At 33.9% G+C, this 24850-nt stretch overlaps 1 protein-coding gene across 3 annotated transcripts in view; it reads left to right on the top strand.

The window, feature by feature from the left end:
• The window catches only part of NBEA (neurobeachin), a gene marked incomplete at both ends in the record, with an annotated part of 605261 nt that overhangs the window by 104053 nt on the left and 476358 nt on the right, over window positions 1–24850 (top strand). For all 3 annotated transcript variants that reach the window (XM_079722002.1, XM_079722001.1, XM_079722000.1), the window contains 3 exons: window positions 9387–9495; window positions 19117–19269; window positions 21185–21353. In XM_079722002.1, the coding sequence (XP_079578128.1) occupies window positions 9387–9495; window positions 19117–19269; window positions 21185–21353 (431 nt within the window). The remainder of the gene's footprint in view (window positions 1–9386; window positions 9496–19116; window positions 19270–21184; window positions 21354–24850) is intronic.

Raw genomic sequence — 24850 nt, 5'->3', positions numbered from 1 at the left:
AGAAAATTCCCGTTTATTCCTAGTTTCCCAAGAGTTTTTATCATGAGTGGCTGTTGGATTGTGTCAAATGCCTTTTCTTCATCTGTAGATGTGAAAGTGATTTTGCTTTTTTAGCCTATTGCTGTCTTGAGCCAGCCTTGCATACTTTGGATAAATCCCATTTGGTTGTGGAGTATAATTCTTTTTATCTTGTTTGGATTCAATTTGCCCATGTTTTGTTGAGGATTTTCGCATGTCTGTTCATGGGAGATATTGGTCTGTAGTCTTCTTTACTTATTATGTCTTTGTCTAGTTTTGGTATGAGTGATGCTGTCTTCATAGAATGAGTAAGGAAAGTAGTTCCTCTGCTTCTATCCTCTGAAAGAGATGTAGAGAATTGGTATAATTTCTTCCATAAGTGTTTCTTAGAATTCACCAGTGAACCCATCTGGGCCTGGTGATTTCTGCTGATTAGTTATTGTTTCAATTTCTTTAATAGATGTAGGTATATTCAAAATGTCTATTTCTTCTTGTGTGACTTTTGGAAGGTGATGTCTTTCAAGGAATGTTTCTTTTCATCTAGGTTTCTAAATCTGTGGGCATAGAGTTGCTCACAGTGTCCTTCATTATTCTTTTAATTTCCATGGGATATGTAGTTATGTCTCTTCTTTCAATTCTAATATTAGTATTTCTATCTTCTCCTTTTTTTTCTTTGTTAGTCTGGCCTAGGGGCTTATCAATTTTATTAATCTTTTTAAAGAGCCAGTTTTTGTTTTCATTGACTTTTTCTATTGATTTCCTATTTTCCGTTTCTTTGATTTATACTCTGGTTCTTATTTCTTTTTGCTGCTTACTTTAGATGGCATTTACTCTTCTTTTTCTTGTTTCCTAAGGTGAAAATTTAGATTAATGACTGTTAGATATATATATATATATATATATATATATATATATATATATATATATGTATATTTTTTCATTATAGAGGTCTGAGCATCCAATTCCAATATGTGGAGGCATGGTTTTCCCCCCATACCACCAAAGATTCTCTGTGACACCAGCTGGGTATCCTATCATTTAACTCAATTCTGACACTCAAATCTGACATAGCATCAGATCCCACAGGTTAAGGGCTCAATCTCACAAGACTGGCCCTCTTCACTTTAGATGCCAGTTGTAAGTCCAGGTTATCACCTGTGCTTCTGAACAACTGACTGTAGATGGTAGGTTCTAGTAACCTCCTCCTTGGACTGCAGGTGATGGTTGCAAGTCCAGGTCATTACTGGTACTTCTTTTTTTTTTTTTTTTTTGCCATATGCGGGCCTCTCACTGTTGTGGCCTCTCCCGTTGCGGAGCGCAGGCTCCGGACGCGCAGGCTCAGCGGCCATGGCTCATGGGCCCAGCCGCTCCGTGGCATGTGGGATCCTCCTGGACCGGGGCACGATCCCGTGTCCACTGCATCGGCAGATGGACTCTCAACCACTGCGCCACCAGGGAAGCCCTGTTACTGGTACTTCTGACTGACTGGATATAAACCAGAGGTTCCCGCCACCCCCTTGGGTTCAATTACTTTGCTAGAGTGGCTCACAGAGCTTAGGGAAACATTTTACTTACTGGATTACTAGTTTATTATAAAAGGATGATGAAGGATACAGGTGAACGTCCAAATAGAAGAGATGCATAGGGCAAGGTATGGGGAGAGGGCTTGCAGCTTCCATTCCCTCTGCAGGTATGCCACCCTTTTAGTACCTCCATATATTGACAGACTGGGAAGCTCTCCCAGCCCTGTGTTTTTTTTTTTAATGGTGGCGTCATTGCATACACATGACTGGTTAAATCAATGACCATTGGTGATTGAACTCAATCTCCAGCCCTTCTCCCCTCTCTCCCTTGAGGTAGGTGGGTGGTAGGTGGGCTGGACTGAAAGTTCCAACCCTCTAATTATATGGTTGGCTGTGTTGGCAACTAGCTCTCATCCTTAAGTGAGTTCCAAAAGTCACTTCATTAACATGACAGAAGACACTTTTTATTACTGCCATCCCTTAGGAAATTTCAAGGGAGCTAGCTCTACCAGATCTCTGTGCCAAAAATGGGGACCAAGAACAAATGCACATTTCTTATTATAAATCACAATATCACAACATTCAGTGCTCTAAATTTCCCAGTAATCATTGATTTTATTTTATTCCACAGATTTTGATAAGTTGTATTTTCATTTTCATTTCATTCAAAATATTTTTAATATCTCTTGAGATTTCTTCTTTGACCCATGTGTTATTTAGAAGTGCACCGTGTAATGTTCACATTGTGGGATTTTCCAGTTGTCTTTCTGTTACTGATTTCTAGCTAATTCCATAGTGATCTGAGAGTAGACATTGTGTGATTTCCACTATTTTAAATTTGTTAGATGTGGTTTATGGCCCAGAATGTTGTCTAGCTTAGTGAATGGTCTATGCAAGCTTGAGAAGAACGTTTATTCTAATGTGGTTGAGTGAAGTAGTGTATAGATGCCAATTATCTCCAGCTGTTTGTTGGTGTTGTTGAGTTCAACTATGTCCTAACAGATTTTCTAACCCCTGTAGCTGTCCATTTCTGAGAGAGGGATGTTGAAATCTCCAGCTATGATAGCGATTTCATCTATATCTCCTTACTGTTGTAGCAGTTTTTGCTTCACATAATTTTATGTTCTGTTGTTAAGTATATATGCTTTAGGTATTGGTATCTTCTTGGAAAGTTGACTCCTTTATCATTGTGTAATGCTGTTCTTAATCTCTGATATTTTCCTTGCTTTGAAGTCTTCTCTGTCCAAAATTAAAGTAGGTACTCCTACTTTTGTTTGTTTGATTTTTGTCAAAGGTGCAAAAGCAGTGTAAGGGAGGGAGGATAGTTGTATGCTAAAATGAACCTCAGCCTCTACCTCATTAAAAATTAACTCAAATATCAGCTGTAAAGGTAAGATATAAAACTACAGAACTTTCAGAAGAAAACATAGGAGAAAATCTCTGCAACCTAGGCTACGCAAAGGCATTTTAGATATGACCTTAAAAGTGTGATGCATACAAGGAAAAAATTGATAAATTTGACATTGGCTTCATCAAAGTTAAATTTAACCTTTTACTTTGAAAAAGAAACAATGAAAAGACATTTTACAGATTGGAGGAAGATGATAGAAAATCACTTATTTGACAAAGGACTTATATCAAGACTACATTTAAAACTCTCAAACACTAGTAGTAAGAAAGCATGAAATCCAATTTTAAAAAATGGGCAAAAGAGTTGAGCAGATACTTCACCGAAGAAGGCATAAGGATGTCAAAATTGCACATGAAAAGATGTTCAACATCATTAACCAATTTATTTAAAACACTGTGAGATGTAACTACACAGTTAGTAACAAGACCAAAATTAAAAAAAAAAAATACTCATGATGCAAAGTGCTGGTAAGGATGAGGAGCAACTGGAGCCTATTACTGGTGGGACTGGCAAATGGCACAGCCATTCTGTCAGTTTGGCAGTTTGTTACAAAGTTAAACATATACTTACCATATTAATTCAGCCTTTCTACTCCTGGATTTGTATTTGTGAGAAATGAATGAAAACTGTTCACACAGAAACCTTTATGTGAATGTTCACAGTAGTCCTATTCATAATTGCTATAAACTAGATACAGCTCACATATACCCATTAGGTAGTCTATTTATTCAAGGGAATACTCTTCATCAATTAAAAGAATAGTATTGATTCTTGATGTATGCAGCTACTTAGATGAATCTCAAGGGACAATATGTTTCAGTCAAGGAGAACATATTAAGAAGATTACATACTGTATGACTATCTATATGACATTCTTGAAAAGTCAAAACTATATCCATATAAGAGATAAGTAGTTACCCAAGGTTGTTTTGGCTGTTGAGAGAGTGTGACTGCAAGGGTATAAAGGGATAAGATAAATGAGTTTTTTGTGTGTGATGGAACTCATCTTATCTTGATTGTGGTGGGGTTATACAAATCTATACGTCTAACATTCTCAGAATTACATACACACACAAACACACACAAAGAAAAGAAGTAAAGAAGTTGGTTTTACTACATGATCATTTTTAAAATGAAATTAATTATGAAAAGGATAGAAAATTCCTGGATGTATATGAAGCCTAAGTATCAAATAATTATTTCATCTTTTTGTGTAGCTAGCTGTTTTAATATTTATTTCATTTATTTTTTTTTTGGTAATTTCAGCACTTCTAGGGTGTATTTTTAATCCTGCTTTTTTTTTTTTTTTTTTCTTTTTGCGGTACGTGGGCCTCTCACTGTTGTGGTCTCTCCCGTTGCGGAGCACAGGCTCCGGACGCGCAGGTGCAGTGGCCATGGCTCACGGGCCCAGCCGCTCCGCGGCATGTGGGATCTTCCCAGACCGGGGCACGAACCCGTGTCCCCTGCATCGGCAGGCGGACTCTCAACCACTGCGCCACCAGGGAAGCCCTAATCCTGCTTGTATAAGATAGTCTGAGGCTTGGCTGAAAGTAGACCCAACACCAGGAGAAGGGACTATTTGACCTCCCTGCTGTGCATGTTTTGATCTTGAAGGGCATTAGAGTATGCATATATAGTTAAGATCACCTATTTGTCATTATAACCTATCTCTGTTTTTCCTTTGAAGCTTTGAACTTCTTAGGTATTAGGGAGTTACATCATTAAATTTCTAAATCATTCATGTATCCATGGATTATACACGATAGTGGTGCTGCCACTAGAAACATGTCCAGAAAGCTCTCATAAGGGTGCTAGGACATTTAGAGCATTGTGATTGTTTGTTGGCTGGAACTAAATTAAAAATGTGTAGGCTTTAAGAGTTATCTCTTTTACAGTGGAGCGTTATAATAAATATGTATTGGTTATTGATAGAGAATTATGAATAGAGATGATCAAAAGGCTATTTGGTTGTCAAACTATGTAAATACTGGTAAATGCTATATGCTAACACATAATGATGTCATAAGAGGTTTGGAATTCCTCTACATGTACACATTTTAAAATTTCGTTTCCTTCATAAGACAACTTTTGACACATTACAGTTACAATTTTATAAATGTCTATTTTTTTGCTATAATATATTTTGTCAGAAATAAAATAGGCTGATGAAACATAAAATTAAAATCTGTTGCCAGACAAAGGAAGGTAAAAAACTGTGATAGCCTGACTGACTTTTAATAGAGCCTTTAAAGAATGTTCTTAGATAGCTATGACAGTCATGAGGCTGTCTGCCTCCTTATGAGGCTGAAAGAAAAGGGAGAAGTTGCTGAGGAGAGATTTCATGGCTAAGGGAGGCTTAGTGATTTCACGTGCTACCCAGTGTATTTCATCTGTCCTCACATTTTACTGCACTGCATTTCACTGTTTTCCTTATTTGACTCTGCAGGTAAATGTATTTTACTTATTTCGGCATGTATCTCCACTTGATGTTTGAATTGATGAATGTGACAGTTTGTGTGTCAGGGTTTATTGCCTAGGCAGGCAGTTAGGCAGTGGTCTTTTGAGATAGCATCTTCAGGAATACATGGTCTAAAAGTGACTGCTAAATGTACATGGAGTTAGAAGCTTTTGGTTTAGAACTTTCTAATTTTGAACTGTGAAGAAATTTAACTCTTCTAACTTATTGTCGGATTTTTTCGTGTCACTGGAAATCAATCGTGTTGAGTGTGAAATTTTCTTGGGTATGGACTTGAGTTGATTTCTTTTACAGTTTTATTCCTGCTATGATCACTCTCATCTTGGAAGAGTTTTGTAGTGAAAGAAATAGCATAGAAACTATATTAGATATTTTATATATTTATTCATGTTTTGCAAGATTTCAATGTTTCTCAATACTAAATTAGGCTACATAAGAGATGAAACCTTATGAAAAAGTCAAAAGAATTTCCCCCGTTACTGGTACCTTAAATCTTATTGGAACTTAATCTACTTCTGAATTTATTCTGACAATTATTTTGCCTGTAGTGTTTCTTAAGAGATTAAAAACACCCTTATGTAAGTGGATGAGTTGTTGAATTTCAGGGGGAATCTTTAATTTTTACATTATTAATTCCATTCTTCTTAATATATTTAAACAGCCCATCTAGCTGAGGTGCTTTGTTTCCGTACAAAGCAAATTGAAAAGCCAGTTTCCTCTACCCTAAGAACTGCCTTTGAACTGAACTTGGGTTATATATTAAATCTTAATAATTTCAGTTATAAATTAAGTCTATCTTTATGATATATTGCATCTTTAATAAAATTCCTCAAAGGTAATACAAGTTTTGGGGTCATATTACATGAGTTATCTACATCAGTTATTTTTTAAAAATAAAGGACAAGTTGAAATGGATAAAGTTATATTAAAATCAAGTCAAAATCTATATTTACATAAATTTTAATGGCTCCTAAAGGTAGTACATATTTTTTCATTAGGAACAAAAATGAGTCATGTTTATATGTAGTTGTTAAATATTATCCAGTATTTGTGGGCCAAGATTATTGTGGTAATTCTTTAATAATGTGGACCAGAAAGCTCTGGAGAGATTATTAATATGCTAAGTCATTAGAGGTATTGTTGTATTATTTCCTTCATTTTTCTTAAGGTATAGCCCTTTACTAGTGTGATATTTGAAATAAATTTTTCCTAATTTAATTAAAGCTCATTAAAGAATCAGAAGATGGTAATTATTTTGAAGAAATAACCCTATAGTTTATTAGTGTCATTTTCCTTAAAAAGGAGACAGAATTAAAAACCCTTAACCATTCCTGAAGTAGAATTGCTACTTACAGAACATACATTATAGTACTGTCTGTTGAAAAGTTTAGCAATTTGACTTTATGAGGTAAAAACCAGTTTACTTTTTGTCTATCAAGTAAAATATTCCTGTGAAAATCTGTTTCTGGGTATTGCTATACTTTTCAAAAGAATGTTCTGTGTTGTGTATACTAGTTTTGGCTGACACAGATTCTTGCTTTTTGGTTTATCCTGTATATTTAGATCCTCTACAGATGAACTGATGTATCTAGACAGAAAGTGGTATGTAGGAGATATAGGAATGGGCTGAAGTATCCTTTATATTTGCCTTTGTATCTAGGGGAGTTGGAAATAGGCAAGAATGGAGAGAAATTTTGTATGGCAGTACACAGAATTTTGCAAGTTAATTGTGAGCCCTGAAGCAATCCGATGCATTTTAGTTACTGGTAAGTTTGTTAAATTATGTTTGAAAATGTACCTCTTCGAAGATGGCCATCTATTTACTATTAAGTCCACCATGTCAAATATACCTATTTTAAAGATTTTTTGAAAAGATGTAGTATTGCTATTGCATTGGGTTTTAGGTATAAATTAAAAATACTTTTGTTAGTGAATGCATTTGACTTTTCAATTGTTGTCATAGTTAAAATTGAAGTGAAATTAACATATGGGTAGTCTTGTGTTAATATTTTGGAATAATAAAATTAATATTTCTGATTTTGTAATGGAACTCCACTGTGTTTAGAAGTCTGAGTTAATTCATTAGATGTTTGAGAAAGAGTAGTCCTTCTGACATAAAAGAATAAGAAAATCCATGGCATCTTTGTAATTTTGTATGGTTCTATATAGGAGGGTGATTTATTGTAAGAAATACTTTTTTGCATTTTTTTCATGGACCATAGGAACCATAGTGAGGCATTTCTAGTCTTTCTTTTTGCCAGTGCTGATGTTTAGGAGTCTTAGTCATCTTAACCCCCTAAATCACTAACTCAGGTATAGGTAAGAATTCCATGAACAGATTAGGAAATTGTGTAATCTCTATGCAGTAGTTTTCTTTATTCTTTTCAAACACTTAGGCAGATGTATTATGTATATCAGTGCTTAAGCAATTATTTGTGAAGTGGCTTTGACTATTGATACAATTCATGTAAATTGGATTAGATTGCTTTAATAGCTGTTCTTTACAGAAACATTAAAAAAAATCTCAAGGGATTCTTTGGTAGTTGTGTTTTTCTTGTAAATATCCATCTTTGACTTTAGGACAAAGTAAAAGAATATCATTGATTTGCAATACTAGTTTACTGTTTTCTTTTTTGTGGCTTAAAGATACAGGGCCAGTTAATGTAATTGAATTTTAATTTCTTGTAACGAAGTAGTTTATTTACATATATACTATATTTTTCTAGCTGATATCATGTAATCCATTAAACTATCAATTTTATAGCGATAATGATGTTAATTTTGCTGTTGGTTCTTTTTATGAGAATATTTCTGATTTGAACAAGAATAGCCGCATTATCAGATAAATGTGTTGTCAATCCTATGGAAACCTGAAGAGCTAGAGTAACTTTAGAAAACAGGATAACTTTAGATTCCTTTTGAGCCTTAACAATTTTCAAGTTTTCCTCATTACCAAATTTTCTTAATTTCATGTAGAAATGAGTATTTGTGCATTTAAAATATATTTAGAAATTTATGTGAATGTAAATAGACAATTTGGGGTACATTATAAAGCAGTGTAAATGGATATTATTTTAATGCTTATAAAGTCTGGCTTAGAGTCATTTATTGTTATAAACTATAGTAAGCATATATAATGAAGGGTATATATTTTCTTAGGAATGCTATCATGTATCAATGCTGCTGATTGAAAATTGTTCATGTAATTTTGTGAAATAATACATTATCAAAGCTTAATGTAATGCAATCATTTATTTTTCTTTTGTTTCTTCCTTCATTCCACAGACATATCAAGTGCTTTATGTTTGTCTGGCATCTATCTCCGTGCTTTTATGTATTTGTGTATACATTGTGTAATCGATGGCCACTTTTTATTTCAATATGACATAAATCATCTTATTTTCTTTGCTCTCATAAACTTTCCTGAGGGCATATATGGACATAAGTAACATGTTGCATATTTCTCTGGATATTTAAATACATATATATAAGTTGTTTTTAAAAACAGGTCTAAATGAAAAGTTTATTTTAGAAAATAGGTGTATTCTTCCAAAGCAATATTGTGAACATATTTTAAATTCTCTAAGATAGCATGTTCTTCAAAAGAATATTGTGATAAAGTCTTTATTATGGAGAAGCGCAATATTTGTGGGTGTGTTTCTTATGTTAGATTTACTTCAAGCAGGGAATATATATGTGTAACGATAAACTTTGATATTTTACCTCGGAATACAAAAAAACTCCACAGTTATGTTTCTATATAATGTTTAATTTTAAGGAGATAAAACCAGTTTTTTCATTCTTGTGAGAAATATTCTTGGATAATAGTGAGCAAAGTAGAGATTAAATTTGAATATGATTGTTACCTTTCGGAATAATAAAGTACTGAAATGGAACACTGTGTTTATGATCAATATTTGATGATTACGTAATGGAATTATCTGTACTTTACATGCAGTGCTACTCTTTTGGCATTCCTGGTTGAACTACTTAAAAGTTCAGTAGCCATGCAAGAACAGATGCTGGGTGGAAAAGGCTTTTTAGTCATTGGCTACTTACTTGAAAAGGTAAGTGAAATGTATTGATGGTTTTATTGTGTAGCCTTCACAGATGGACCACTGACGATCACTAACTATATTTTTTTTCTATAGTTTCCCTTTCCATTGACTGCAGAGGCCATGTTTTTGGTTAATTCATAAACATTTTTATATTATGTACTTAGATGTATGTGTAGACATTAAACTAAATTGGGTGTTAGAAATCTATATAATTAAGAAATTTTGAATAAAAGTAGAAACTAAAGAAAAATTATTTTATCTACTTTTATTCAAATTGGAAGTATTTTCTCTTAATTATTTTTTCTAATTGTTTCTTTTCTATATTTATATTCAAACTAAGTTTCTTACAGATTTTATCAATTTTAGTTTCAATGGATTTACTTTTTTGGTTTTGCTTTATTTTTCAGTTATAAGGTAAAAAAAATTCTATATTTGATAGCAACAGAAACATTAGTTTTTGCTTTGTCCCTGCTTTTAATATATTTGAATGTTTAAAGTAGTATTTTTTTTCTGATCAATACACAGTGTAAACAGTACAAATTGGATGGCTTTGATTTTCCTATCTGTGTCATTTATGCCCTGTTTTTTAAATGACCTTCTTTGCTTTAGTCACAACTGTACTATTATGGTATTGGGTACTGAGTTTCTGATTATGGTCTCACAAGAGTTCGGTTATATCATGTGATTTCCTTCAAAACATAAAGTGGTATTTCATAAATAAAAGTATTATTTTTCTCCTTAAGAAATAGCTATCACCATCACTAGTGCTCCCAAATCTCTCCTTATCAGTTAAACATTAACATTCATATGACATTCAGCTGCTCTGTAAATTGAACTATTTGAGAAATAATAGAGGTGAGACCTCTACTAAGAGGAATAAACTTACTTTTCTCTTGGGAAATAAAATTTAGAGGACTTCTGGAAATAATTTTTTAACCTCAGATTGATCTGCATTTTGAAATCCTTCTGTCTTTTCTTTGAAAAAGTACTTTTCTTGAAGTATTGTTGATTGTGGAATGATAGATTAGGTAGATCGATCATAGGCAGCATTTTTTTTTTTCAGTTACACTATAATTTTTTCAGTTACATTATTAAGATTTTCATTAAGGCTATTTGGTTTATATTTTTAATCATGGAAAACTATTTTCCTATATCTTGAGTATTACAAATTTTTTAGAAGATTTATGTTATAGTATATTTTACGTGAATTACATATTATGAAATACCTTTGTGACACTGCTGTTAGCAATCTTTGTGACAAGATTGCTGTCAGGAACTACCTCTTGAATATACTTTTCATCGATTTACTGAGGGTTTATTAGCATAATTTTAAAGTGAGAATTCTTTTACACTTAAAACGGCTTAAGATTAGAAATATTGTGAAAAGTCTTCAAATCAAATAAAAAGAACATTAAAATAATAATAAGGTTTCCATCATTTTACATTCCCATCAGCAGTGTATGAAATTTCCAATCTTTTCACAGCCTTGGAAACCACTGTTATTATCTGTTTTTTTTTTAAATTCTAGCCATCCCTAGTGGGTGTGAAATGTTTTATCATTTTTGTATTTGCATTTCTGTCATGTCTAATGACGTTGAGCATCTTTTCATGTACTTATTGGCTATTTGTATACTTTTTTGAGAAATGTTTATTACAAAGACCATTTTAAAAAACTATGGTATTTCTTTTTATTATTGAGTTGTAGGAGATTTTTAGTCTATATGCTAAACCTTTATTAGATATAAGATTTGCAAAGATAGTCTTCCATTCTGTGGATCACTTTATGTCTTAATTTGCATTTCACTGTTGACAAATTAAGTTGAGCACTTTCATATATTTATCTTCCTTTTGGTTGTGCTCTTTTGCTAAATACCTGTTCAGAGTATTTACCCTTTTTCATTTGGGTTGTCTGTCATTTTCTTATCGATTCATGGGAATTCTGTATATATCCTTGATATGAGTCCTTATTGGATATGTATCACAAATATCTCTTCCTCTGTGACTTGCCTTTTCACACTCTTAATCATCAAATGCTTTTTCTGCATTATTTGAGATAATTATTATGTTTCTGCATCTTTTTCTTAGTTTAGTGAGTTACAATAGCTGATTTTCAAAATAAAATATTCTTTATTTTTGGAATCCTGTGTAGTCTTAGATCCATTCCCATTCTAGTCCTTATGCTTCTCTTAAAATGTCTTATATCGTGCTTCCCTGGTGGTGCAGTGGTTGAGAGTCCGCCTGCCAATGCAGGGGACACGGGTTCGTGCCCCAGTCCGGGAGAATCCCACATGCCGCGGAGCGGCTGGGCCCATGAGCCATGGCCACTGAGCCTGCACGTCCGGAGCCTGTGCTCCGCAGCGGGAGAGGCCACAACAGTGAGAGGCCTGTGTACCGCAAAAAAAAAAAAAGGCTTATATCAATGTCACTAATAACCTTCATATTCTTAAATCTTATGATTCTCAAGTCTTCATCTTATTTGACTTAGCAACATTTTAATTTAACATTCTTCTTAAAATGCTTTCTTCAATTGTATTTTGTGACAGCATTCTTTCTTTGCTTTCTTCCTACCTCCTTGGCCTCCTTTAATTCTCTCCTAGTAGTTCCTCTTCTTCTTTCTAAAATTGTAAAGACTGTGGTGTCCTGGTGCTTAATCCTGGAAACCTTTTCACTTTTCTGTTTATACATTAATTGAGCTTACTATTCCCTTAGTTTTCCTTATTCTGCAAATACTCATTATTCTCAAATGTGTATATCCAACTACAACCTCTCCTTTGAATTCAGTTCCACTTGGATGTTTAATAAGCTTCACAGATCTAAATTATCCAAACTGTTACTTTTGACTTTCCTTTCGAATGCTTCGTCCTTTACTCTTCTCTGTCTTAGTTACTAGCATTACCATTCAACAAGTAATTCAGACAAAAAATGTTAATTCTTTTTGACTCTTCTTTTTCATGCACTAAATTCATACTGGCAGCAAATTATGTTGTCTTAGTATCAAAACATATCCAGAATCAATGTCTAGTTCCTACTTAGTACTCTACTCCTTTCTATGCCCCTTGATACCATCTTTATTCAAACCATCATCATCTTTCACCACTAGTTACTCACAGTCCATTTTTTGCTTGCAGTCAGACTAGTCCTTTGAAAATGTGCCAGACCTTACTAGTCCATCCTTCTCAAAGTACATTTATGTCTCTTAAATCTGACATCATCCCTTACCATTCTCATTCTTTCTTTCTCTGTTGCAGCCACACCGACCATTCTAACGCCTCTTTGCAGACCTTTCCCTTAAAAACTGAAATAGTAAGCATGTGCTCTTCTCAGTTCTTGTGCATTTTCTTTTCACATTGCTTTGGTAATTCTTTTTGTAGATATCCACATGGGTTGATTCTACACTTCATTCAGGATTTTACTTATGACACCTTATCAGAGAAGTCTTCCTTGATCACTCTAAACAGAATAGTACTCCTTTGATAACCATCAGTGACTGTTTCCCTACTCTGCTCATTTTTTATAGCATCAGTCTGACATTTCTTTTTTACTTATTTTCTGCCTCCTTCCACTAGAATGTAGGCCTCAGTTTCATGAAAGCAGAGACATTTTTTTCTTACCTTATTGCTGTATCTTCTACCTAAAAGTGTGCCTGCTTCAATAAATATTTGTTGAATTGAATTAAATAAATAAAAAGGACTTACATAGTTATCTGATTACATAAAAGAATTCCTTTTTCATTTTTCTTAGATTAATGTTCACCCGTTTTATTTTTAAATAATCATCTGTCAGGTAAGTAGTATAGATAATAAGGTTCCATTTTTATTTTATCATCAACTAATAACAAGTTAATGGTTAACTGTCACTTAGCTTTATCTCCTTGTCTTGGAAGATATAAATTAGTTATCAAAGAAGGTAGTCTAATGAGAGGCCATCTTATTCATCATGTTTAGACTGTTTCACGAAAAAACTTTTAAGGTATTTTTGTTTTGTTTTATTTTGCCAAAATATAAATTTGAAGAAAACTTAGAGGTAATTTGATGCATTCAGTAGTTTTTGTTGTGGTTAATAAAAAATTGATTCAAATAGCTTAAACATTAAGGAAATAGGCTTGCTAATGTAACTGGAAATCTAGTGATAGGTGGCTTATCAGTCATAGCCCTGGTAGGAAACAGATGCCATGCTCAAACTTGGTTACTGAGAGGAGTTTAATACAAGGCTCTTCACAAGTGTGAGCATTGTTAAGGGAAGTCAGCAAAGTTTGAAGAGATGAGAGGAATGAGTGTTTAGCATAACTCAAATAGAAAGTTACTGTAACTGTAGGAGAAGTGTACCTGATTAGAGTGTGGTCTTTGATAAAGGAATATAGAAAGGAATATAGTATACTCACCTGAAGGGGAGAAGCCAAGGAGATGAATGCCCCAAACTTCATTTTCTTTCTATCCTTTAATTTCCTGCTGGAGTCTCTAACTAGTCAAACCCAACTGGAAGCCAATAGACAAGAGAGCATCCCAAGCACAGAAATAGGATAGGGAAGCTTGGAAAGTGGATCACTACGGCCAGTCAAACATATCCAGTAAGTTGGACTTCAGGGTTTGGTTGTCTCAGTCTCAATTATGTCATCAGAGACCCAGGTTTTTTCTATATGTCTGTTCTGCTACCTATAGTCATGCTTTTATGCTATAGCTGTCATTCTTTATTATTATTATTATTATTTTTGCAGTAGGCGGGCCTCTCACTGCTGCGGCCTCTGTGGAGCACAGGCTCCGGACACGCAGGGTCAGCGGCCATGGCTCACGGGCCCAGCCGCTCTGCGGCACGTGGGATCCTCCCGGACCGGGGCACGAACCCGCGTCCCCTGCATCGGCAGGCGGACTCCCAACCACTGCGCCACCCACTGCGCCACCCACTGCGCCACCAGGGAAGCCCCTATAGCTGTTATTCTTTGTGGTCATACAAAGTTGCCAGGCAGACTTGGTGCTATAAGCCTTCACATCTGGGTGGAGAGAGAGAGAGCTCCTTTCTCCCAGTTACTGAACAAGATCCTTCCCTCCAATTTGACTGGTCAGCTTAGGTTTTGGTTTACTTTGAACCTAATATTATCATGAAAATTTTTATGCTCCATATCTGAACTAATCATTGTCTGCCCCTGCCAAACAACAACAACACACACACATAAGTGATTCACATTGGATTAGGCTATTTGGAGCTCAATCTTGGTGTCCTGGGAGGACCAAAATGGATACTACTTTATGATATACCTCTAATTAATTGCCATAATTTCCCACAATTTGCTTAATATATAATGCATGTTATATATATATATATATATATATATACATATATATGTATATATATATAATGTTTTCTGTAATAAAAATGAACATTTATGGCAATCCATTCTGTTGTGATCTGCTCTAGGTGTGGGAAAGACCTCTTTTTACTGAGTAACAATTTCTCTCTGTAACATCCATTGCTCCTATTTGGTTTAATTACTTCAGGAGTAGATGTTATAATATAATTGTTTTTTCTAGCTTCTCAGATTATGCTTCCGAATATGTTTAGTCACCCCTCATATAGTACTTCTTGCAAATTATGTATTCAGTTACCATACAAAAGTAATGTCATATAGTTTAAATTCCAGAGCTTGCAATTTACAGATTTATAACTATAAATTATCCAAGTATATCTCTTTTTAAAATAGCTTTGCTTGAGGGCTTCCCTGGTGGCGCAGTGGTTGAGAGTCCGCTTGCCGATGCAGGGGACACGGGTTCGTGCCCCGGTCCGGGAGGATCCCACATGCTGCGGAGCGGCTGGGCCCGTGAGCCATGGCCGCTGAGCCTGCGCGTCCGGAGCCTGTGCTCCGCAACGGGAGAGGCCACAACAGTGAGAGGCCCACGAACTGCAAAAAAAAAAAAAAAAATAATAATAATAATAAAATAGCTTTGCTTGAGAAAATGAAAGCAAATCTCAAAATAAAAAAATATTTTCAGGCTTCCCTGGTGGCGCAGTGGTTGAGAGTCTGCCTGCTGATGCAGGGGAAATGGGTTCGTGCCCCGGCCCGGGAAGATCCCACATGCCGCGGAGCGGCTGGGCCCGTGAGCCATGGCCGCTGGGCCTGTGCGTCCGGAGCCTGTGCTCCGCAACGGGAGAGGCCACAACAGTGAGAGGCCCACATACCGCAAAAAATATATATATATTTTTTCAAGTAATCAGTCAAAGTAAACACATTAAAACAAAATTGCATGTCCTTCTTCCATCCTCTTCTAATCTGTGTTATATCTTATCTGTTCTGTTCTTAATTTATTCTTGAATTTGACATGAATTCAGTTAAACATTTACTGAGGAATTATGGCAGATACCAGATGGATGAAAGATGAATAAGGTAGTATCCTTTTTTATATAAGGAAAGAAAGATATGTGAATAACAGTTACACAAAGCAGAAGGAATACGTACTACGTACTTATAGGTAAAGGTAACATGCTATTGAAGAGAACACTCATTTTATGCCTGGTAGAGTTTTGAGTGGGCTAATAAAAAAATACAATTTTAGAAAAATGTTTCCTGAAGATCAATTTTATAATGAAAAACTGCTACACAACAGCATTAATTGCTATGAAAAATAAATTGACATTTTAGTAATATGGAAGGCCTCATGTGATGCTTCTAGCATATCTTTTAATAACATAGAGAAAGTTAAAACTGGTTTCCAGATTATGAATTAGTTCCTCAAATGATTATGTTCATAGTGGTCAATCTGATTTTATATCACTTTAGTGTTTTTATAAACACATGACAGTTTCTATAGGCCAAAATCTGATCGCTAAGACTATTTAGGAACAGGTTCTAACTATTCTATTTCAGGGTTTTAGGCATAAAAGTAGACTGTATCAAATAATATTCTTGAAATCATTATTACTGAATAAAAATAAAATATATAATATAAGCTATGTGAAATTATAACCAGTGGAGATGGCTGAAGCTTTAACTAACATTGCTCTTAATTTTATTCCCCTAAACATGAATAAAATAAAATATTTTAGAATTTAAAAGCAGTATTATTTTTTATTAAAGTTCTTTTAAAATGAGTGACCAATCTGCTTTTTTTTAACTCAAATATTTATTTGTCTTTGTCCTCCTCCCCCCTTGTAATAACAGTTATTTGTTAGGATCATTTCCTCCATTTTATGAAATTTTCATGTAAAGTTATGCTGTAAGGCTTGGTTTGAATTTTGTTGGACTATTGCTGATCTACTCACCGCCGGTGTTTTGTCAAACACATAGCCTACTAATACAAAATCATTGCGAGCCTTATTCAAACTAGTTTAAATGCCACCTTCTCAGTAAAACCTCTTTTAACCTCCCTTCTACAAATTTTCTATTCACTTCATGTTCTTTTCATACACTTGTTATATTTAACATGTTACATATTTTACCTTTTTAGTTTATTTATTGTATGTCCTTGTCTTCTCTTAGAATGTAAGTCTATGTGGGCAGCGTTTTTGTTTTTTTTTCAGTTTTCTTAACTACTCTTTCCACAGTGCCAAGGAGAGTACCTGGCAAACAATAAGTGCTCAACATGCATATTTTCTGAATGGCTAACTGAAAAGCATTGAGCTGTACCTTTAAGGGAAATGCAATGGATGCAAGGGTTTTACAAGTTAAAGGAGCATGATAGAGAAAGCAGGTGAAGCAGTCTGGCGTGCGTGAGAAATTGGCCTAAAGAAATACTTTGACTCAGTGAAAAGTTTTTTAATTTTTAATTTTATTTCGTTTAGGTACCTTAAGCAGTCCATACTACTCTTTATTGTCTCCTATCCTAATTCATATATTATTGTTAAATTCCTGCATATTGTAGTCATTTGAGTTTGTTACTCCTTATGTAGAAGTATGAAAAAATGCATGGCATGTTTAGGTCAAATTTATTGAGTTGCCCTTTTTAAGAGCATGATGAATGTAAGCAAATCATATGGGAAGTAAAATTGGTAAGAGAATTTAGTCCCTTTTAGACCTTAATTTTCCTATACTGATATTTGGATTCAATCAGTGGATCATAGAGATAAAGATGTGATGTGACCTGTGCTTTAGGGTTGAGTGTAGGGGATTCTTTACTTTAGGGAGGATGGTGATACTATACAAAGTATCATAGCCGACGAAAAAAAAACGATTTGCATAGGAAGATATATTTTTTGATATTTGAGTTTGAATTACTAGTTTTTATGAAGAGCATTTTCTCTGTAGTATTTTCACCTGAGATTATACTGTAGTGTAACATGTCCAATTAAAATATAATGCAAGCCTCATATGCTATTTAAAATTTTCTGGTAAGAAGCAACAGGTGAAATTAATTTTAATAATATATTTTATTTAAACTAGTATATCCAAACTATTATCACTGCAACATAGATTCAACAACAACAACAAAAATAATAGTTATTTTGCATTGTTTTTTCATTCTAAATCTTCAAAATCCAGTGCATACATACTTAACAGCACCTATCACTTAGGTCTAGCCACATGTCAAAGGCTCAGTAGACACCTATGGCTAGTGGCTACTGTATTGGACAGTGCAGCTTGAAGGTTTGGTTTGAATTTTAGAAGGTTTGTTGTTTATCTAAATACCACTGGTGATAGGTTACATACTGTGATGACACTTAAAACTTCTAGATGAGAGTACTCAGCATAGAGATAGTGTTATATTAAGCAGTGGAAGCATAGAATATCATCTAGGGAGAGTGTATTTATGAAGAGAAGACCAAAGAAATAATCTTCAGCAGTTTCCATCTTTTAAGCAAAAGACACTGAAGAGTAATCTGAGGGTCATGAAAGCCAAAGGAGGACAGTATTTTCAGGGAAGTGAGATCCTCTTTTTCAAGTACTATGGATTTGAAAGGTTGGGAATGTTTTATGTTAAGCAGGATGCATTGCATTTGTCAATGTGCAACTCATTTTCATTTTTTGGAAGAAATGATTCATTGGAATGGTAGGGTCAATTTATTTTCACTTCCGTTTGGAGCTAGTGAAAACACTTCTCTTTCCCAATGTCTTTGTGTGTGTGTGTGTGTGTGTGTGTGTGTGTGTGTATTATCATGATAGTAATTCTACTCCATTTTAATTTTCTAAGATCTTTTCTTGTTAGTCAATTTCTAAACAAATGGAATGAAACCATTCTTATCCATAACTTATTTTATTTCTTTTTTTTTTTTTTTTTTTTTTTTGCGGTACGCGGGCCTCTCACTGTTGTGGCCTCTCCCGTTGCGGAGCACAGGCTCCGGACGCGCAGGCTCAGCGGCCATGGCGCACGGGCCCAGCCGCTCTGCGGCATGTGGGATCTTCCCAGACCGGGGCACGAACCCGCGTCCCTTGCATCGGCAGGCGGACTCTCAACCACTGCGCCACCAGGGAAGCCCCTTATAACTTATTTTATTTCTTTAGCTTGAGTTGAGAGTGGCATTGTTCAACCTGAACTGTTATTTATCTATAGTTGTCCTAGAGTGGGCCACGAATAACAAACTATCATTTAGAGAATTATCTTAAAATCTTAGGTTTCTAAATATAATTAAATTTTGAATAGCAAAGAAAGTATAAAAAGTTATATCTGTATATTTTCAGCTTGAATTTCTGCTTTCTTTTTTTAGTCATCAAGAGTTCATATCACTAGAGCTGTCCTGGAGCAATTTTTATCCTTTGCAAAATACCTTGATGGTTTATCTCATGGAGCACCTTTGCTGAAGCAGCTTTGTGATCACATTTTATTCAACCCAGCCATCTGGATACACACACCTGCAAAGGTATACATTTTAATCTCATTCATTTTATTTTAGTGTAATGTTATAAATTATAAATATAAATTACAGTTATTGGATCTAAACTATCCAGTAGAAAGCATTTGGATTTTTCAGTTTATTTTACAGTCAGTTTGAAGCAGTTAAATTAGGTAGTAGTAGAAATCAAAACAGTAAATATGTAAATAGTAAAATAAATGAAACTGTAGTTAAAAACTTTTTTCTTATGGGGTGATGAGAAAGTTCTGGAACTAAATAATAGTAATGGTTACTTAAAAAATGTTGAAGCTGTACTTCTTACCCTATACAAAGGTGAAACCCACTTAGATTTAAGACCTAAATTTGAGAGGTAAACTATAAAGCTAATAGGAGAAAGCGCTGAAAAATATCTTTGCAGTTTGGGGATAGCCCAAAAGTTCTTAAGTAAGACCTTCAAAACCTCTCTTTTTAGGGGGAAAATTAGTGCATTTGATGATATCAAAATTAAAGATTTTGTTAAATGATCTTCAGAGACAATATCAATAAATAGATGATAGATTAGGAGGTCTTTTTACAATGTCAAAAATTATCAAGGCAAGAGGAAAACATTGAATATGAACTGAAAATTAGACATTAGTATTGCATAAATGTTAAATTTACTGAGTGGAAGAATTGTATTACGCTCTATGTAGGAGAATGTCCTTATTCTTAGGAGATTTACATTGAAGTATTTAGTGGTGTAGTGTCTGAGTCAGCAACTTCCTTTCAAACGTTAGTCAAAATATATTTATACTTCTATATCTATAATATAATAGAAATAAAACAGATGTGGAAAAATATGAACAGTTGGTAAATCTATTATGATAGTTACATAACTTTTTTGTTTGAAAATTTTCAAAATAAAAAGTTGGAGAAAATAGCAATAACATTCAGAATGTACAAGGAACTCTTAAAAATCAACACTAAAAAGATTAAAAAATTAGGCTTGATGTAATGGCTGCATTCTGAAGTCATTAGATGTGATTCATACCTTTCCAAGAAAGAGAATCAGGTACACTGATTATTAAGACTAGGAAAAGAAAAAATAGCAGGTAACTAACTATATTATGATAATTGTCGTCATTGTGACTGGAAAATTCCTTGTATTGTGAGCATGGAGTTTTTATCATGATATGAAAAATATTTTTTTAAAGAAATTCATACATAAAATTTTTTTAGATATAAACATAATTTTTTTATTATTTTGCATACCTAAATTTAGCCTCCTTATATTCTAGTAGACGTCAATAATGAGAGACATTTTCCTGAATTTGAGCTGCATTTTATAATTTTCAAATCTCCCACATAACTTTAAAGTTCTAATTTTTATTATGGTTTGTCATTTTAATTATTGTGCTAAAACACAAACCTGAAGTTTGTTCACTCTTTAAACATGGTGTTTAAACTTGTCGTCTGTATATTTACATGCTAGATTCTGATAATGTGGCAATAGGTAAGAAAATCTGAAATTACATGAACTTTTAGGATCTATGACAACAATATATATTTTTTTCCAAATATGATATAGCTGGCTGAGGTTAGGTTCTGTTCCTTTGAGCTGCTGCAGTGTACTTTGATTAAGGGCTTTAGTCTAGTTGGCATTTTAAATAATTTAATCTTCCTATTGGATAATTTCAATGGAATTATTGAATCATTTAAAATTATTTTATCATTAATATTAGATTACCTTTAGTAAAATTTTATTAGAATGTGTTGATTCCAGATTATTTTCTTTTTATAATATAAATAACACTTAATAAATAGTTATATTTCACCTCATAATAAATGGTTCTTTCTTGGCCTTTAATGATTACATTTAAATTAGAATAGAATATATATTTATAATATAAACACTTGAGGCATTTTAAATTTATTTTAATGCTTTGTTAATATTCTGTACTAGGTTCAGCTTTCCCTATACACTTATTTGTCTGCTGAATTTATTGGAACTGCTACCATTTACACCACCATACGCAGAGTAGGAACAGTATTACAGCTAATGCATACACTAAAATATTACTACTGGGTCATTAATCCTGCTGACAGTAGTGGCATTGCACCCAAAGGTTTAGGTAAGTATAATGCTTCTACGTTGTCTGTACTATGATTGTTTTGTATCCTAAGTACTATTATAGTGAACAGATGTCATGGTTATGAAATTAACACTGAGCTATTGTCTTTCTTGTGTAGTAGACTGGTATATTGAGAATTTTTTGTGATAAAGAAGAAGCTTATAGCTTTCGTATTAAGTTTTTGGAATAAAGACAGGTGAAAATAAATAATATTGTACCTTTTAACCTATATGGTGGTTGTGATATAATCATAATATTAAAAACAGATGAATGATATTGCTCATGGCCAATGTGTTCTAATACAGTCGTTTAAACATTTTGAGATTGTTGCCTTCCTTTGTATTTTTTCCCCAAACTTCATTCTTTGTTCTAAGTAAAGTAGAAACTAATTTAATTCTTCAGTGCATTGTGTTGTTTTAAAAATATTGCTGATTTTCTTAATTATATAAAAAATACATGCTCATTATAGAAAATAAAATAATATAGAGGAAAAAAATTGTTCATAACCCAAACCCAGGAGTAATCACTGTTACAAGTTGGGTGTGTGATCTTCCACTATTTCTCATTGCATAAATATGTGAAATATATTAACTCTTTTACAGAATTCAGATTTTCTTTTCTTTTTCTTGGATCTACATAGTAATCTAAGAGGATACACCACTTACGTGTTTCCAAAGTTTTGATCCTATAAATAATGCAGTGATCTATTTCTTTGTATATACTTATTCCCCTTCATCTTTGATTTGTTTACAGTTACTGAGAAAGGGTATCCTGATAAATATTGTGAATTTTTTCAGAAGTATTGTACTAGCTTACAATTTCACCAGTGGTATGTTAGTGTGCTTTTTTCTCAGCATACTCATAATAGCAATTACCATTTTATAAAAATCTTTTTGATAGTGTAAAATAACATTTTACTATTCTAATATTCATTTATTAGCTTACATTGTCTTTCATTTTCCTGATGGGCTTTTAAAATTGTGTTATTCACACTCGGGTTTATATTCTGTCATTTATGTTTTTTTCCCATTGCTTTTAGACTTAAGAATGCCTAAAATTAACTGAATACTTAACATGAGTTAGAATCTATGCTAAGCACCCTACATGTTAATTTTGTTTAATTATTTACGTGTAATGTATTTATATATATATATATATATATATAGACATATTTACACATACACATAGGGCTATATCTATATATAACTACCTTGTTAATATCACTCCCATTTTGCATTTTAGAAAGCTGAAAGTTGGTACAAAGTAACAGAACTAAAATTTGAATCATGTCTGCCTGACTCAGAGCCCTAGTTTTTACGATTACACTCCGATAGAGTTTCCTCTACTCTAGACAAATCATACGTTCACACATATTTATTTCTGCTTCAAAAAATTAATTTCTAATTTACAGAAAAGTTGCAAGAATTGTACAAAGAATTCTTATATACCCCCACCATATTTCCCAATATTTTATATCTTACCATTTTGACTTTACTATTTTATTTCTGTGTAAATATAAACATGTATATAAACATATGCATTTTTTTCTGAATAAATTGAGAATAAATTATAGGTATGATGCCCTGTTTCTCCTAAATACTTTAATATTTATTTTCTAAAAGGTAAGGGCACTCTCTTGAGTTAATGAAGAGCAACCATTAAAATCAGGTAATTAATATTAATACAATACTATCATCTCATACAAAGCTCCCATTCAAATTTAACCCATTATCCCAGTAATATCCATTCTAGAAAAAAAGTTTTTCTTCTTTCCCTGAATCACAGTCGAGGATCATGCATGACATTTAGTTGCCTTGTCACTGTAATATTCTTCAATTAGAATAGTTATTTTAGTATTTCCTTGTCTTCCATGGCCTTGACATTTTTGAAGAATACAGACAATTTTTTAGAATGTCCTTTAATCCGCATTTATTTGATATTTGCTCATGATGATTTAGGTTTTTCATTTTTATTTATTTATTTATTTTTTTTACGGTACGCGGGCCTCTCACTGTTGTGGCCTCTCCCGTCGCGGAGCACAGGCTCCGGACACGCCGGCTCAGTGGCCATGGCTCATGGGCCCAGCTGCTCCGCGGCATGTGGGATCTTCCCAGACCGGGGCACGAACCCGTGTCCCCTGCATCGGCAGGCGGACTCTCAACCACTGCGCCACCAGGGAAGCCCCTAGGTTTTTCATTTTTAGAAGTAATCACACAGAAGTCATAGCAATTCTGTCTCAATGTTATCATTACAAGAGGCACATGATGTTGAGTTGTCTTATTATTTTACTAGTGATGTTAACTTTTGGTGTCTGCCAGGGTTCTTTACTGTAAAATTCCACTTTCTTGTCTGTAATCTTAAGTATTTGGTGGAGAAATACATTGAGACTATGTAAACATCCTGTTCTTCAACAAACTTTTGCCCACTGGTTTTAGTTCATTGACGACTCTTGTCAGAATTGATCTTTACTGTGATGGCTGCCAAATGGCGACATTTTCTGAGATACTTATTAGTTTGAATTCTATGGAAACAAAGAAGTTGTTTTTCTCCTCCATTTACTAATTTATTTATTCATTTCTTAGCATCAGTGTAAATTTCATGGATTCCTGTTTAATTTGGTGTTATATCAACAGTTGGCACACTTTCTCTGTGAAGGGCCAGGCAGTAAATATTTTAGGCTTAGGGAGCCATAGATCTCTACTACAAGTGGTCGGCTCTGCACTGTACTGCAAAAAACAGCCACAGACAGTACGTAAGTGAATGGCTGTGGTTTGTTCCAGTGAAACTTAAAGAAAAAACAGTGGCTGCATGGATTTAGTGTAGAGGCTATCCCCTGAGTTCTATCCTTATTTATTTGGATGTTTAAGTTGTACCGGATTTGGCCAGTAGGAGCCCCTTCACATGAGTCTTGGGTCTTTGTGACAAACGTCCATAATTTTTTTGTACTTCCTTGCTTTCTGGTGTAGGATATTTTTGGTTCGTCTTTTATTTTCCTTATCTCAGAAGCCCTGGTTTGTTTTGTAGATATGGTTTTAAGAAACCAAGATCTGGGTGATAGGTGTGCTTATTGTGTTTATTGCTCTTTGGGTATCATTGCTTCTAGGCATTCTTGTTGGACAGATCTAGGAAATATAAACTTAAATGCAAATACATATATATGTATATGCATGCATCTACACTGATCTATCTGTATTAATAACCATGAGTTCACACAAGTATCTTCAGTCCCAATCCAAAACCACATGGGTCAGTCTAGCCTCAAATTGATTATTTTTACAACTTTCTTCCTTCAATATTGAGAAATCTGGCTCCCATTATCTTTAATATTTTTTAATATATTTACTTATTCTACTTTATGAAACCCACATTCTTACCCACGCACCATCACCTTCTCAGCTTTGACATTGCCAGTTGGCTCTGACCATCTTAGGTTCTGACTTAAAATGGTCCTTTTCACCTCCTTGGCCCCTATTGTTTCTTTACCACTGACCATACTA

This window comes from Hyperoodon ampullatus (genome assembly GCF_949752795.1).
Source record: "Hyperoodon ampullatus genome assembly, chromosome: 16".
NCBI classification, from domain to species: domain Eukaryota; kingdom Metazoa; phylum Chordata; class Mammalia; order Artiodactyla; family Ziphiidae; genus Hyperoodon; species Hyperoodon ampullatus.
The sequence above is the reverse complement of the archived record's forward strand: the minus strand, read 5'-3'. Positions and strand labels throughout refer to the sequence as shown.